Source organism: Marmota flaviventris, chromosome 9 (genome assembly GCF_047511675.1).
Source record: "Marmota flaviventris isolate mMarFla1 chromosome 9, mMarFla1.hap1, whole genome shotgun sequence".
Classification (NCBI taxonomy): Eukaryota; Metazoa; Chordata; class Mammalia; order Rodentia; family Sciuridae; genus Marmota; species Marmota flaviventris.
The window spans coordinates 14,149,255-14,166,279 of NC_092506.1; the positions used below are offsets into that span (position 1 = coordinate 14,149,255).

The 17,025-nt window shown below is 37.2% G+C and overlaps 1 protein-coding gene across 1 annotated transcript; it reads left to right on the forward strand.

Annotated features, from left to right (window-relative positions):
- The first annotated feature begins 13,829 nt into the window (after window positions 1-13,829).
- LOC114100054 (olfactory receptor 5B12-like) lies at window positions 13,830-14,777 on the forward strand. The gene has a single exon (XM_027944657.2). The coding sequence runs from the start codon at window positions 13,833-13,835 to the stop codon at window positions 14,775-14,777; it is 945 nt and encodes a 314-aa protein (XP_027800458.2). The 5' UTR covers window positions 13,830-13,832.
- Window positions 14,778-17,025: the final 2,248 nt, after the last annotated feature.

The following is a 17,025-nucleotide window of genomic DNA, read 5'->3' on the forward strand; positions in this document are numbered from 1 at the left end:
TTGTGTATTGCTTGCAAAAAAAATTTAAAACATTCATTGGGCATCTAGTGTTTAATAATATTATATAATTACAATTATTCCTTTTCTTTTATTTCTCCGAATTGTTCTTTTACAATGTGAATTTTTCTCTTCATGGTTTGGAAATATAATTAGGTTTTAGGAAACGTTGCATGTCTTTTTTTCAGAGATAAGATACCACTCCCAGTTTAAAAGCCAGATTCTAATCCTAGATACAATAGGATCCGACATTGTAACACACCATTAGAATGAATTTCTTTGCAGGTAATACTAATATGTATATGATATCAGGCTTATATTTTCAATTCTTAGAGTGCAAAATAACAACATGATTCACATATACAGCATAGAGCCACAGTTCTCATATGTCCATGCCTTTAAGAATCACTTGAAAGATTGTCATAGTGCAGAACACCAAAATCTAATTCAAATCATATTACTCTAAATTTGTGTTAAATCCATAAATCCATAGTATGATTGCTCATTATCTACATCTGCTTGACTCTGGAGCTTCAATATAAAAGGAGGTCCAATGATATTTAACCATGCAATCAAATCTATCTCCTCTGTCAATTTCAGATATCAGAGACAAAGTTCAGAGCAAGAATTACTTCCAAATATACCAATATTTAATTCTTAACCTGACTTCTAAAAGCAATCGTGTCTAAAAAACGTATTGTATAGCAACATGTCCTGTCATACATTCCTCTATAAGTTTTCTTAATAAAAACAACCAGAAATTTGTAAAACTGGAAGTTTATGTCTGCATTATTTCCATGAGTAGAATTAGGAGAAAGAAAATTAGGGCAAATTCTTCCCCATACTATCAGCTATAATATTGTCTTCTAACATGATGCTGAGGTCAAGATTGACAAAGACAGGAAGCTTTTTCAGGTGTATTCAAAGGAATGAAAGAATATCGTTGGGCACTCAGGGACATGCAATCACGCACAATCAAAATCACAGACAAAACTGAGTTTCCTATTTTAAAATGAATACGCTGGGACTGTCATGGAAGGGGACTGGTGTATGTGAGGAGCACAGGCATCAGTTCATACTTTAGAATTCCTATCTTCCACTGGGCTGTTTACCGTAGGAATCCTTAAATGCTTGCTCCATTATATAAAGTAAATGCAGAAAGAAATTAAACAATGAGATAATGTGTGACTGGTAGCTACGCTAGTGAAGAAATGAGTGAATGAGTGGGAGAAAGGGAACTGAGTCTGAATACCTGAATCAGCACCAAATGGGATCTATAATGTTGGATAATAGGATTTAAGGGCTCCTTAATATATGTGCCTAGGGAAAAGATATCTGTAAATCTATCCCACAGTATTCTCTCTTTGTTTGCCCATTGGTATAAATACCAAGTATGTTTTCACTAACTAAACCCAAACCCATATGTAAAGATGTAGCCCATATGGCAACCTGCAGGCTTATGGACTATTATGAAATTCAAAAAATAGAAAAGGATCTGTGTGAATCAAACCAACTAGAAGGATTAAGATCGGGATGGTCAATCCTTGTAGGTAAACTTGTAATTGTGAAAGTGGAGTAAAAGGAAATGGACCCCACTCTTCTGTCTCCATTGGGTCAGTAGCCAGATGGGAGCTGAGGACATGGGGACTGACATCCTTCTAAAGTGTTACCATGTGTCACACGTAGTTCAAGATGCTGACAATGAGAGTATTTATTTCTCAAGAAGACCTCACAAATCCAGATGTCAGTCCATGCAAAGACAGATCAAAGAATAAACGGTTTCTCTGAGGAATTCTCAAGGGGAAGACAAATATCCAGAAAAGAGATCACCAGCTGCCTTACAAACATAAGAATATTGATTCATGAGTTCTCTTTAAAGAAGTCCCTTTAAATTGTGCTTATGCAATAATGAAGATCAAAATCCCCAATATGAGACAAGGTGTACAAATTGAATATTTACTTTGTGTCTCTGTTTCAATATGTGCATAATAATGCTACCTGCTCCATGGAGTTGGGTGATGTTTAGTGAACAGGTCATATCAGGTATTTAGTATAAAGCCTCGCCTTCTGTAAAGAAATAAATGTAACATATGGTTATTACAACTTTAGCAACAAATGAAGAATTGTACCATGTCATGCCTTTGTCACAAAATAATGATACTGAGACTGAAAGCATACTTTCCATCAAAAACCACAAAGTCATCAGACAGTGGAATCACATCTTCCCAAACAATGAGTGAAATTAAACACCAATCCAGATTTCTATACCCAGATGAACAGTCACACCATCATGAGGACAAAATAAGGGCATCTTCAGATATGCAAAAATTATAAGTTAATTTACTATTCATCAGTGCTGAACACAGGAACATATTTAAGTAAAGGTGAAGATTCTTTGGAAAGCTGATAAGAAAATAACACATTGTTCTTGGTTCATAGGCTGCTTTCTCTTTCTCTTTTGCTCTCCAAAGTGTCCACAAGGAGATTTTTTGCTATAATAAATTTATTTTTTATTGGAACATTTTAACTGAGTATCAGAACTATTCATTCTGCATACTCATAAATGCACATAACATAATTTGGTTGATGGCATTCCACAGTACCTCCTTTTTTACCTCCCCTTCTACCTAACCCAATTCCCTTCTTCTAATCTACTGGTCATCTTTTCAGTTTTGCAAACTCCCTCTTTCATTCCTTTTTCTCTCTAACTTTTAAATATGAGGCAAAATATACATCCCTTAACTTTTGGAATCTAGTTTACTTCACTTAGCATGATGCTCTACAGTTCCAGCCATTTACCAGCATGTGACAAGATTTCATTATTCTTCATCAATGAGCAAAACTCTCCTGTGTACACTTACATATTTTCTTTATCTATCCATCTGTTGATGTGCACTGAGGCTGGTTTCATAACTTGGAAATTGTTAATTGTGCTGATGTATACATGGGTATATATTTATTTCTATAATATGCTGACTTTAGTTCTTTAGCATAAATTCTGAATGTAGAATAGCTGAGACATATGCTGGTTCCATGCCTAGTCATTTTAGGAATCTCCAGAATGACTTCCATAGTAGTTGTACTAAATTGCAGTCACACCAACAAAGTGTAAGAGTTCCTTTCTCCCTATATCCTCACCAGCATTTATTATTCTTTGTATTCTTGATGGTTGCCATTCTAACTGGAATGTGATGAAATCTCAGTGTCCCTTTGAATTGCATTTCCCTGATTAATAAGGATGTTGAATAATTTTCTCATATGTTTGTTGCCCTTTTGTATTTCTTTTGAGGAATATGTGTTTAGGTCACTTGCCCATTTATAGCCTGGGTTTCCTTGAGTGATGGTGTGTGTGTGTTTGTGTGTGTGTGTGTGTGTATATTCACATGTGTGTACATGAGTATGTTAAATTTGTGAGTTCTTTATATATTCTGGATATGAATACCCTACCAGAACAGTAGCTGGCAAAGATTTTCTCCTGTGGAGAGTGATGATTTGAATCATGGTCTGACCCTTTAGTGGCTGTGTTGTGCTGAGAACTACATGTATGAAGGTGCAGGCCAAAAGGGCCAGTTGCTATGGTGTCACTGGCCCAAAAAAAAAAAAAAAACTCTGTGCAAAGGCTCAGAGATACCACTCGAGGCCTTGAGTTCAGCTCCCAACTCTCAGGAATAGAGAATTCTGAGCATAACAAGATAATCCTAATGTCTCGCCAGTCCTCTGTCCTTCAGATTGCCTACTTTGATGAAACTTTTCCACAAGTAATCTTTTGATGAAACCTATATAATAAATGTGCTGAGCTCGCTCAGTCATCCTCCATCAGGGATTGGCTACCAACCCTGGCCCCTCTTGTGTGTCTGTGTTTCTTCGTTCCCCTGTCACACTTCATCTGGTATCTCTTTAATTAAAGGGCATGGCTGAGAGAGATGAGAGGGCCGCAGCATTCTCCCATTGCATATGCCCTCTCTTCATACTCTTTATTGTTTCTTTTTCAATGCAGAAACTTTTTAATTTAATGCCCTCCCATTTATTGCTTATTGGTTTATTTCTTGAGCTTCAGGGGGCTTATTAAGAAAACCAATGTATATACCTATATTTTTGAGTATTGACTCTGTATTTTCTTCCTACATTTGCAAAGTTCCTGTCCTAATTCCTAGGTCTTTGATCTACTTTAAGGTCACTTTTATTGAAGGTGACTCAGAGGGATCTAGCTTCTTTCTTCTACTCATGGATGTCCAGTTTTTCCAATATAATTTGTTAACAAGACTATTTTTTTTTCAACATGTTTTAGTGCCTTCAGTGAAGGATCAGATGAATATATCTATTTGGACGTATCTTACTGTCTTCTATTGTTTTGGTCTATATGTTTAATTCTATGTTGTTGCTATGCTGTTTTTGTTACTATAACTCTTTAGAATTATCTGAGATTGGGTACTCTGATGTTTCCAGGATTGCTCTTAGTGCTAAAAACTGCTTTTGTTATTCTAGGTCTTTATTCTTCCATATGAATTTCAGCAGTGTTTTCTATTTCTTTGCAGAATGTCATTAGTGTTTTGATGGGATTTTATCGAATCTGAATAAAACTTTTGGTAATAAATCCATTTTAACAAAATTATTTCTGTCCTGTCCAGGAACATGAGGAGTCTCTCCCTTTTCAAATATCTCCTTCAATTTCTTTCCTAAGTGATATGGAATTTTCATTATATAAGTTTTTTGCCTCCTTAGTCAGCTTTATTTGTAGTCATTTTATTTTTTTACAGGGTATTGGGAAAGTGACTGTTTTCCCTGTTTCTTTTTCACAAGATTTGTGATTGATGTTCAAAGAAACTACTGATATTTGTAGGTTGATATTATATTCTGTAACTTTGCTATGTCGTCACCATCTTCTGGTAGAGTTTTGACCTTCTAAATGTTGGATAGTATCATCTGTAAACAGAGGTCATTTCAGTTCTTCTTTTTCTATTAGTATCCCTTTAATTTCCTTCTCTTGCCTGACTGCCTTGGCTGAAACTTCAAGTACTATATTGAATAGGAGTGTTGAAAATGACATCCTAGCCTTGGTCTTGAATCCAGAGGAATTACTTTTGATTTGTGCCTGTTCAGTATAATGTTGATTTTGTGTTTTTGTCATACCTAACCTTTAGGATGTCAAAGTGGGTTTCTTCTCTTCCTAGTTTCTTCAGTATTTTTAATGTGAACAGGTACTGAATTTTGTTGAATTATTGCTCTACATTTATTGAGATGATTCTGTGATATTTGCTCTTAATCTATTTGTGAAACCATCACAGGTATTGATTTGCACGTGTTGAACCAACCATATATCCCTAGGATGAAGCAATTTTTATCATGGTATACAAAATTCTTAATGCATTTTTACTATGAATCATTGATATTTTATTCATTTTTTGCATTTATGTTTGTCAGAGACTTTGGTCTGTAGTATTCTTTTCTTAATATGTCCTTATCTGTTTTGGGTATCAGGGTGATACTGGATTTATAGAATAAAATTTGGGAGTATTTTTCCCTTTCTAGTTCATGGATTCATTTGAGAAGTATTGGCATCTTTGTAGAGAATCAGGTGACTTTATCTGTGTGGGTGCATCTCTGTGTCTTCTCCTCAATGCTGATTTGTTGTGAGAGCATAATTTGAACTCTAGTAATTGATTCATTCAGCAGTGTTCTTAATGCTTAGAATTGTATGGACTGTGCTAGGTTCATTGTTTCTCCATATAAATTTTAAGAGTTTATTCCTAGCTTCATGAAAAATTTCATTAGCTTTTTGGTGGGTGTTACATTAAATATGTGAAGATATATATATATATATATATATATATATATATATATATATATATATATATCTATCTATCATTGGCATTTCTTAGAAGTGAGCAAAAGTTACTTATATCTAGTAGTGAACAAACTCTGTATTCACATGGCAAAAGATCAGAAGACAGACAACCTACTCTTGCAAGTCTATTCTCTAGCTGTCTTAATCCATCCATGAGGGCAAAGCCCTCATCACCTAAAAACCTCCCCTAAAGTCCTACTTTTCAAACACCATGGCATTTGGGGTTATGTTGCCAGCTCTGGGATTTGGATTGAAAATTCAAACCTTACCAGTTGTCATTTGACTCAGTAGTCCAACACTGAAATGTGTACCCAAGAGAAACAAAAACAGGCCCACACAAACATCATACACAAATGGTATCATTTTAAGAAATCAATGGTAGAAACAATGCTCATCTACTGATGAAAGGAACAAATAAAATATAATAAGTCCTTATAATACAATATTCAGCAATAATAGGGAACAGAATACAAATACTTAGACAAAATGGACATGCATGAAAACACTCTAAATGAAAAAAAGCCAGTATAAAATGACCATGACCACATGTTATATGATTTTATTCATATCTCATGTTCATTCTAAGCCACTCTATAAAAACAAAACCTAGATGAGTGGTTTCTTAGGGTTTAGGTAGAAATGGAAGGAAACAGGAATCCATGCTAACAAGTTCAGGGTCTCTTTTTCAGGTGTTGATAATGTTCTTAAATTATTGTGCAACTGTCACACAACTGTATGCATTTGAAATTGGCAAGTGTTGTGATCTTTTAATGACATCACCACAAAATTGCCGTATAAAAAACAATGAGTGAGGCTGTGCCACTATCTGGAGATCTTTCCTCAGGGTACTGCCACTTCCAGCAGCCACCACCAACCCACGGCTGCCACAGCCGCTGACCCACCACCGCCATACAACGTTCTATTCCAGGGGCCTGCAGGTTTGGCCTCTTCCTTCTTGGGACACCAGCCAGGCTTGCAGGTTCAGTGTTAGAGTAGTACCTGTGGGTGAGGTCTTCCTGCTGGGTGTACTAGTGGCCACCATCTTACTACTTCTTTTCAGGGTTGCTCCTCTGTGTGACGCATCCCTGGTGATCTCTGCAAGTTGAAATGGCATTGAGAGCTTCAGACTGTAACTGTGGCTGTGCCTTGGGTAACTGAAGCCCATATCTGTCAGATAATGACTCAGTCTGTGTGGGCTGGTCTGGGCCTCTCAATTCTGTGAAAATTCAGAGACTGGGGACTTTTTGCCCAGGGGGAGCACGGGTTGGAGAGGCTGGAGAAAGCACGGCCATCCCTAGCTCCACGAGTCCTGAAGTGCAAGGGGATAAATGGGCTGCTATATCAGGCCTGAAGGTGGCAAGAGGGTGTGAGGGCCTCTTGCTATCAGCTCACCTGGCCAGACCAGTGCAGCACCCACCAGATTGGGGATAACATCAAACTCCAGACATCCCCACCTGTCAGCAAAGAAGGAAAGCTGAGAAATTTTTAATGCCAACAGAAACAATTGCTCAATTTGCCATTGAGATCTTTTCTCCCTCTCTAACATATCTACCATATTTGAAACCAATTTTCTTCCTTTATCAGTTTATAGAGGACTCTGATATATGAATAGTATTTTACAATTTTGTTGTGTATACCTATACTTCATTTTTACTTTTTTTTTCCTTTGAGTATATTTTTCCTCTCACTTATATGTTTCCCTGGGTTCTGTTTCTCTCTTTTCTCCTATTACAGACATTCTCAATCAATTCCTCTTCTACTATTCCCGTAAATTTTTACTTCTATCTTCTCTCTTCCTCCCTCATAAATATCACAGCCTATACCATTTCTGTTCTCTCTTTATTTAGCATTTGAAATTGTAAACCCTTTTAAGCAATTTTACTGTTGATATTACAGACAATAATTGTAAACATCATTTCTCTTTTTTGAGACAAAACTGTAGAAATCTTAATAGGAGCAATTAGGTTTAAATCTGGATGTTGCTTGCATCATCGAGTGCTGTTAATATTGGTCTTCCCCTTAAAGGTGAGGTACTGGAAATCTTCAGAGATGCTATAAGTCTACAGGATAAAATCTGTACTGCCTCAGATCCATACTGCTAGATGGGAAAACACACAAATAACATGGAAAAACAAGGGAACAATGCACCCCAAACAAACTGAGACACTCCAATAATAGAATATATTGACAGCACAGTAGAAGAGATGTCAGAGAAGGAGTTCAGAATATATGGTTAAATTGATCTGTGAAGTAAAGGGTGGTATAAGGAGTGAAATCAGAGAGAAAATACACGAAGTGAAAGATCGCTTCAATAAAGAGTCAGAGATTCTGGGGGGGAAAAACAAGCAGAACTTCTCAAAATGAAAAAATCAATAAGCAAAATTAAAAATTCAATAGAAAGCATCACCACGAAACTAGACTACTTGGAAGACAGAACCTCAGGCAATAAAGGCAAAATGTATAATCTTGAAAATAAAGTTGATAGTATAGAGAAGATGGTAAGAACCATGAACAGAACTTCCAAGAATTATGAAATAACATGAAAAGACCAAATTTAAGATTTATCAGGATAGATGAAGGAGTGGAGATACAAACCAAACGAATGCACAATCTTTTTAAAGTCATAATATCAGAAAATTTCACAAACTTAAAGAATGAAATGTAAAAATCAAATACAAGAAGACCCAAATGCAGAAAATTACAGCAGACCCACACCAAGACACATTAGAATGAGAATGACTAACATACAGAGTAAAGATAAAATCTTAAAGGCTGTGAGAGGAAAAAAAATCACATTACATAAAGGGAACACTAATTCAGATCTCAGCCAACTTCTCAACCAAGACCCTCAAAGGTAGGAGGTCCTGGAACAATATATTTCAAGTTCTGAAAGAAAATTGATGCCAACCAAGAGTTTTATATCCATCAAAATTTTGCTTCAGATTCGAAGATGAAATAAAAACCTTCTGTGATAAACAGAAGTTAAAAGAATTCACAACTAGAAAGCCCACACTACAGAACATACTCAACAAAATGTGAGGATGAAATCAAAAAGAAAAAAGTAAAAACCAGCAAAGGGAGGAACTGAACTAAGGGAATAGTCAAGCAATGGAGAAACTAAGTCAAATAAAAACCAGAAATAAACTAAAGTGACAGGAATACAAATCACATATCAATAATAACCTTGAATGTTAATGGCTTAAACTCATCAATCAAAAGACCTAGACTGGCAGATTGGATCAAAAACAAGACCCAACAATATGTTGTCTCCAAGAGACTCACCTGATAGACCAAGACATCCACAGACTGAAGGTTAATGGATGGGAAAAGACATATCATTCATATTGATATGTAAACAAGCAGGGGTTTCCAATCTCATATCAGATAAAGTGACTTCCAGGCAAAATTAATCAGAAGAGACAAAGAAGGACATTTCATACTGCTTAAGGGAATTATACATAAAAGACATAAAAATTATAAATATTCATGCCCCAAATAATGATGCATCTATGTATATCAAACAAATGCTTCTCAATTTTGAGAATCAAATAAACAAATACAATAATGCTGAATGAATTTAACACACCTCCTTCACTTTTTGTATCATCTTCTTTTATTTGGACAGATCTCTCAAAAACTAAATAAAGAAACAATAGAAGTGAATAATACAATCAATAATTTAGACTTAACAGACTGTAGGGATTCTGACTGTGGAAATATACAGGGAAGCATACCTCTGGTGAGCAAACTCCCAGCGGGTAACAGGCACCTTCTCTTTCCCACACTTAGAATGTGCTGCAGTTTCTCCTAGGAACTAGTAAGATAATTAATACGTGGGCAATGTCTGGCTATTGTGGCAGTTCCCTGCATGAGGAGGCTCTGTGCTAGAGTCTTATCAGCCTTGACCTTGATCTCAGGCACATATAGGTCCTGGGAATAAATGAAGTTGCTTGCCAGATAACTACAATGTTTTACCAACCTCAGGTGCTCCTGGACCTGCCCACCTAACAGTAACTTCAGACAGTGGACTTTCTTGAGAGCTACACCAAGCTCCTAACATTGCATATTGTAACTGTAGAATGTAACTGCAGAATAAGCAACCTTACTGATACAATAAATAATAGCGAAGTTATGGTCCTAATGACCTAATTTAGTCTATTGGTATAAATAAATGTGGCCACTCTGATAAGCAGCCATCTTTCCTGCCTCTGCATCTTGTCCCTGTGTCTCTTTTTATTTTCCTTACAACAGACATATATAGAATATTTCATCCATCAGTGATCAAACACACTTTCTTCTCAGCTGCACACAGATCCTTCTCTAAAACAGACCATATCTTATGCCACAAAGCAACTCTTAGTAAACATTTTAAAAATGAAGATAATACCCTGCATTCTATCAGATCATAATGTAATGAATTTAGAAATCAAGGATGAAATTAAAAAAATACTTAAGGGTAAATGAGAATACCAATGCAATATATCAGTATCTCTGGGACACTATAAAGGCAACACTATGAATTTCCCAGCACTAAGAAGAAAATTCATTGCATTGAGCTCACATTAAAAGAATAAAAAGTCAACAAATAAATGACTCAACATTACATCTCAAAACCCTAGAAAAAGAAAAACAAATCAACACCAAATGCAGTAGAATACAGGAAATAATTAAAATCATAGCTGAAATCAATGAAATTGAAACAAAAGAAAAATTGACAAAACAAAAAGTTGATTCTTTGAAAATAAATAAAATTGATAAACACCAGCCATGCAAATGAAGAGAAATAAAACTCAAATTACTAAAAAATTTTATGAACAAGGAAATATCACAATGGTCACTACTGAAATAGAAGATAATTAGAAACTATTTTGAAAATTTATACTCCAATAAAATAGAAAATCTTGTAGACTTACACAAATTTCTAGAGACATATGATTCTTCATACATGTTACACATCATGCTTAGCTTTCTACATATCTCATTTCATCTGCAAGATTCTCCTGTGAGAGATAAAAAATATTATTACTATATTTTCCCAAGTGATATACTCAAGTTTGTTGAAATTAATAAACTTGGCCAAGATCACAAAGTGAAATAGGTGGCAGAAGAAGAATTTAAGCCAATCCACATGGCCACACAATTCTAACACAAATCTATACTTGGCTACATAATTCTACCTTAAGCAATGGGATTAGAGGTAGAAAACATGGAAAGGAAAATTATGGATACATTCTTGAATTTTAAAGGAAAGAAAGAATTTATTCCTCCTATCTACCATAACTCAATTGGACAATAATGTTAGCATTACTGAATCTAATGCATTGCATATTTCAAATCACCAAAATACAGGATTTTGAATGTTCTCACAATAACCAAAAAAAGACATATGTTAAAAATGAAGGACATAATCTTACTCTGATTTGCACAATGATCTTTACATAATATCTACATGTGTTGAGATTCCATTGCATCCCATAAATGGGAATGTTACATGTTTACAAAAAAATTGTTTAAAAATGAGAGCAAAAAAATAGCCCCATACCACCTCTTCAGTGGAAAGACAATTAGATATTTTGTTTTAAAAAAAAATAGAATAAATGAAAGAAAAAATGTACCTGGAAGATTCTAGACCTTTAAGAAAAAGCTAAGGTGAGAAAGATTGCATCAGTTCCTCACTTCATTGAAGCCAGAGTTTTTAACAAGATTTTTATTTTATTGCCTAATGACTGTGGCACAGCTCATTGACTGATTGGGTCCTTGTTCCTTTCAGATTCTATCCCCTGTGTCCGCACAAGCACTCTCAGCCAAAAGGCACACACCACCCTCTGCTATCTCCAGACAGGGTCACGTTAGGGGGCCAGTGTGGGATTGGAGGTCCCCAGAGATCTCTGCTCTCTCGGCACTGCTTCCCCTGAGAGTCCTGTGGAAAGCTGCCATCTCTGGCTTGATATTTGCACAAGCACAGCCCACATTCTCTGCCACAGCACAGAGGTCCACGGTGGGGAAGGAGACTCTTCTGCAGGATGATTTTGCAGATGTGGATTTGGGGACAATGGTCTGGATATCACTTGATTTGTTCTAACCTATATCTGTTCCCAGGACGAAAGTAAGTATTATGAAAACAGACAATCATAGAAGACTAAGGGCAATAGAAAGCTGAACCCTTTTTATTTCACAAATGAAAACAAAATAAAAAGGAAATAATGCCCAGGCAGCGTAAACAGCAGCAGCACAGGCATTTATTGCTGTTCTTCTCACTCCTAGTTCCCTGCTCCCTCCTCCCTACAGTGCTGCTCTGCAGCAGGCAGATGTGCACGCTCACTGCTTTGCCTTACATGAATGGCTGGGAAGATGGTTAGACTAAGGAGGAGAACACACTCCTCATCTTCTTACATCATGAAGGTGCTGTAGGAGTACGGGTGCAGCAATTACAACTCCATTTCTCAATTTCAGGGGTTGTGGCTCTTGAAACGTCTCCTTGACCATCTATATTGTTAGCCTGTTTTCCTTAGGAATGTCAAAGTCTGGACATTCAATATAGTTAGCTGAACATTCTGCAGTAGCCAAGAAAATCTGAGAAAAGCTGAATAATGGCTCCAATGGCTTCATTTGAAAATGTTGGTGTCATGATTCTCAAAGAACTTTCATGTTCATTATCACATAAGGGCCTAGGAGGGAGGGACACATTACATTCACCATAGCTATCCTTAGCAACAGGGACTACATCATCCCTGCCTTGAATGTGGCAGTTTTTTTAGTCCAGAAGAGATTAGGATCACTCAATTTTTCAGTCAGACGTGTCTCTTGGGCTGAGAGGACCTCTCATGCTATAACCACAGCAGCACCGTGAGCTGACACCTGAGCAGCCCAAGGTCAGTACAACCAGATGCACCATGAAGGATGGCTTGGTAGATGACACAGAGTTTCTAGGACAGAACAAAAGGAACTCTTCTGTCTTCTCTGCTCTACTTGCCCAGAATTAAAGCAAAGATATGGGCAATGGCAGGAAATGGAAAACATCAGTATACAGGAAAATAATGATTGTGACATTAAAAGAAATCAGCAAATATTTGCTTCAACATTTTTAAAATCTGTTCCTTCCATTTAAAGAAATACAATGAGACATCACCAAGGATGTATCCATACATAATGAAGGCTCCTATACGGACCAATGTTTGAAAGGAGGCTTCCAATTTAGGACTCTCATGAATTAAAGATAAAAGTATGCGTGTCCCTAGAGCAGGGCCTCTAGTCATTGTATATCTTCAGCTATTATGAGCAAGTTGGTGAGGGACCTATCAGAGATGGGAAAGGAGTTTGGCTGGTTTTTCTAGGATCATATCCCAAAGCGTAACCAACTCTTTCCTAGATTGGACTTTCTGCTGATTAAGCTTCCTGTATATATTTTATACAACAGTCCTTGAAAGATATTCCTTGTATGGTGGGGGTTTAGGAAGCTGACCCAGAAGGATCACAAGTTCAAAGCCAGACTCAGCAACCTAGTAAGTATCTAAGCAACTTAGCAAAAACCTTTCTCTCAATAAAATATAAAAAGGTCTTGGGACGTTGCTCAGTGGCTAAGCACCTCTGAGTTAAATCCCTAGTACCAAATAATAATAATAATAATAATAATAGTAATTCCAAGTAGTGAAAAAGACTCCTATATGCTTTAATATAATGAAGAATGCCAGGCACCAGAAGAACTGAAAGGAGCCCTATTGTCAAAACAAAGACCACCAGGATAGCCACAGTCAGCAATGACCCTTGCAAACCCATCTGTACCATTCTCCATGAAGAGATGAAGGACCGCCCTCAACCCACCTGGGCCCAGATCTCAGTCCAGCTTCTTTAACCGAATCCTCCAGGAACAAGAAGCTACACACGAGCAGGAGTCCCTGGCCACGCTTAGCTCTCATGGTAGCACCCAATTTAAATGATTTGATTTCTCATCTTGTTACATCCTTCTCATGATCATTCCCAACTGACTTTGATGGAGAATATCTCAGAGGTGACTGAATTTATTCTGGTGGGGTTAACAGATGCCCTCCAGCTACAGGTCCCCTTATTTATGGTCTTCACCCTCATCTACCTTATCACTCTGGTGGGGAACCTGGGCATGATCCTGTTGATCCTGCTGGACTCCCGTCTCCACACTCCCATGTACTTCCTCCTCAGTCACCTGTCTCTGGTGGACTGCGTTTATTCTTCAGCTGTCACTCCCAAGGTCATGGCGGGGTTTCTCACAGGAGATAAGATCATTTCCTACAATGCTTGTGCAGCCCAGATGTTCTTCTTTGCAGCTTTTGTCACTGTTGAGAGTTTCCTGCTGGCCTCGATGGCCTTGGATCGCCATGCAGCCGTGTGTAAGCCCCTGCACTACACCACCACCATGACGAGCACTGTGTGTGTCCTGATGGTCACCGCCTCCTATGCCTGTGGACTTCTGCAGGCTTCTGTCCATGTAGCCTTCACATTCCATCTCTCCTTCTGTCGTTCCAATGTGGTCAATCACTTTTTCTGTGACATTCCCCCACTTTTGGCCCTTTCTTGCTCTAATATCTACACAAATGAGATAGTGCTCTTTGTGCTGGCAGCTTTCAATATTTTTTTCACTCTCTTGGTCATCTTGAGCTCTTACCTGTTCATTTTGGTTGCTATCCTGAGGATGCATTCGTCTGAGGGACAGAAGAAGGCCTTCTCCACCTGTGGGTCCCACCTCACAGCTGTTTCCATCTTCTATGGAACCATCGCCTTCATGTACTTACAGCCAAATTCTAGACACTCCATGGACACAGATAAAATCGCATCTGTGTTCTACATGATGATCATCCCCATGCTGAACCCCCTGGTCTACAGCTTGAGGAACAAAGAGGTCAACAGTGCATTCAGGAAGGCTGTTGGAAAAGCAAAGTCCTCACTGGGATTCGTCTATTAATTAATAAATTATTTGCAAGTCGTGTGAAACATTCATTGGACCTGTCGTGTCTAAGAATGTTTTTAATTATAATTCTTTCTTGTTCTTTATTTCTCTGAACAGTTCTAATACATGAGATTTCTTCTCTTCATGGTCTGGGAATATGTAAGTCAGCATACAGTAATGACTATAATGACGACTTATAACCCTTTTCCACGTTGCCATGTGATAGTATGATCTCAAATGTAAAGCAGTTTTCAACTTGTACTGTGCTGTGAAGCACAATGTTCACCTATACTGGCCTTTATTCTTTAAAGACAGAAGTAGTACACTCACCAACGTAATGATTAAAAGGCCTTAGGTAGTTACTCCAAAATATTTTCCTATTTGTATAGCTGATCTTTCAGAATATACTTTTGAAATTTAGTCAATAATATAATTCTTGATAATTGCATAGTGTTGTACTAGCTATGTTTTGGGAAACGCTGATGAAAGAAAAATATGTTCCTCATAGTACCATTATGTTTAAATTGCATACACACTTAACTAATGTCCTAATGTTCAGCAGCTGAACATAGATCAAAATGAAGGAAAAATACTTTGCTGGCATAGTTTACTTTTTAAATTTGTCTTCCATATTATTAGATGGTTTCTGAATACATAAAAGTATGGTGCTGACTTTTTAGCCCACAGACTGACTCAATTCCAATTACCTCTAATGCAGTCACTAGCTTATGTACCAATAATTATATACAATGACTTTTAGCATTGACATCATAAAAATCCATAAAGCATGAATGTGTATAACCAAACATTAAATTTCTGCTTCTATCAGTTTTTTAATTTGGTATTCTTTTTTGTTTTGAAGTTATTTGTTCATGTATTATTTGTTTTATGTCCAAATGTTGCTTGGTTTTATGGTTTTCTTGCTTCCTTAGCTAGTCTATGTGTGCAAATAACACTCGATAGTTTTCAGTACTTCACCATTAGTTATGGTCAAGAAATTGAACTTGGCATAGGAAAGATTACATCAATGCAAAAATACCATCAATTCTAGTCTTTATTTCTTCGGAATTACACTCATCGTTACATTTGTTTTCTACTTGTTTTGCCAGCTTTCCACCACTCTAACAAACATCAACTTATAAAGAGAAGAGTTTTGCTTTGGCTCACAGTTTTGAAGGGGGTTTCAGTCCATTCTTGGTTGGCCCTGCTGCTTTTGCTCTGTGGTAAAGCAGTACATCAGGGTTGGGAGTGCACGGTAGAGGAAAAGTGCTCACCACATGGCCTAGAAGTGAAAGAGGCAGAAACTGGGGTCCAAAGGACCTCAAGATCTCCCACTAGACCTGACTTCTTTAAAGTTACACCACCTCCCAAAAGCCTCATGCTGGAGATTAAATCTTTACCACATGGATCTTGGAGAGACACTTAGGAGCCTAACATAGCACTGCTATGAAACATTGGTAAAATGTATCTCTCTTTTTGACAAAAAATACAGCTCTTCTTTCCACTGGAAAGCTACATAAAATAAGTAATAAACCTCTGTTCTATTCTAGAAAGGCGAATTGTAGCTTGTACTTTTTAGTCTATGGTCCAGCTTAGATTTTTGGACCTTAGATAGGTCCAATTTCTTTAATGTGGATACTTAGCTCTTCCCATGCTGCTATGGGTTGAAAAGGGTTTTCCTGCTGAGCTCATGCTAGAGTTTAGTCCCTCATTAGGCCATTAAGAAGTCGGAAGCAGTTTGATTAGTGTTTAGAGGGGCACCTTTGGGAAGTGACTGAAATTAGATGAGATCATTAGGATGTGGTCCCAGGATTGGATCCTGGTGTCTTTGTGAGACGGAGAGAAACCAGACACATACAGACGTATGCACAGACTCTGTCACTAACATGGGATGCGCTGCGGGATCTCAGAACTTTGTCAGCAAGACCATTATCAGATGGGACTTTTGGACCTACAGGTCTGGATCTAAATAAAGTCTTTTCTTTGTAACCCACCCAGTCTATTGTGTTATTGGCAACAGAATATAAGTTAAAACACATCATACATGATCACTGGTGTTTCCTCATTGTACTGTTTAGTTCTTTGCCATGAATTAAATGGCTGCATAACTGTTACTTGATTATCTGTCTCCTTATTGTCCTCTACTGATCTATCTTTAACCCAATAGCTCGCCATCTTGATTATGGTAGCTTCGTGGTCAATGTTAAATCAGGTGGAATAAATTCTCCAATATTGCTCTCTTCAATTCTGTTTGGCCAGTATA

Coding starts and splice junctions, on each gene's coding strand:
- LOC114100054 (XM_027944657.2), top strand. CDS start 13,833: ATGGAGAATATCTCAGAGGTGACTGAATTTATTCTGGTGGGGTTAACA.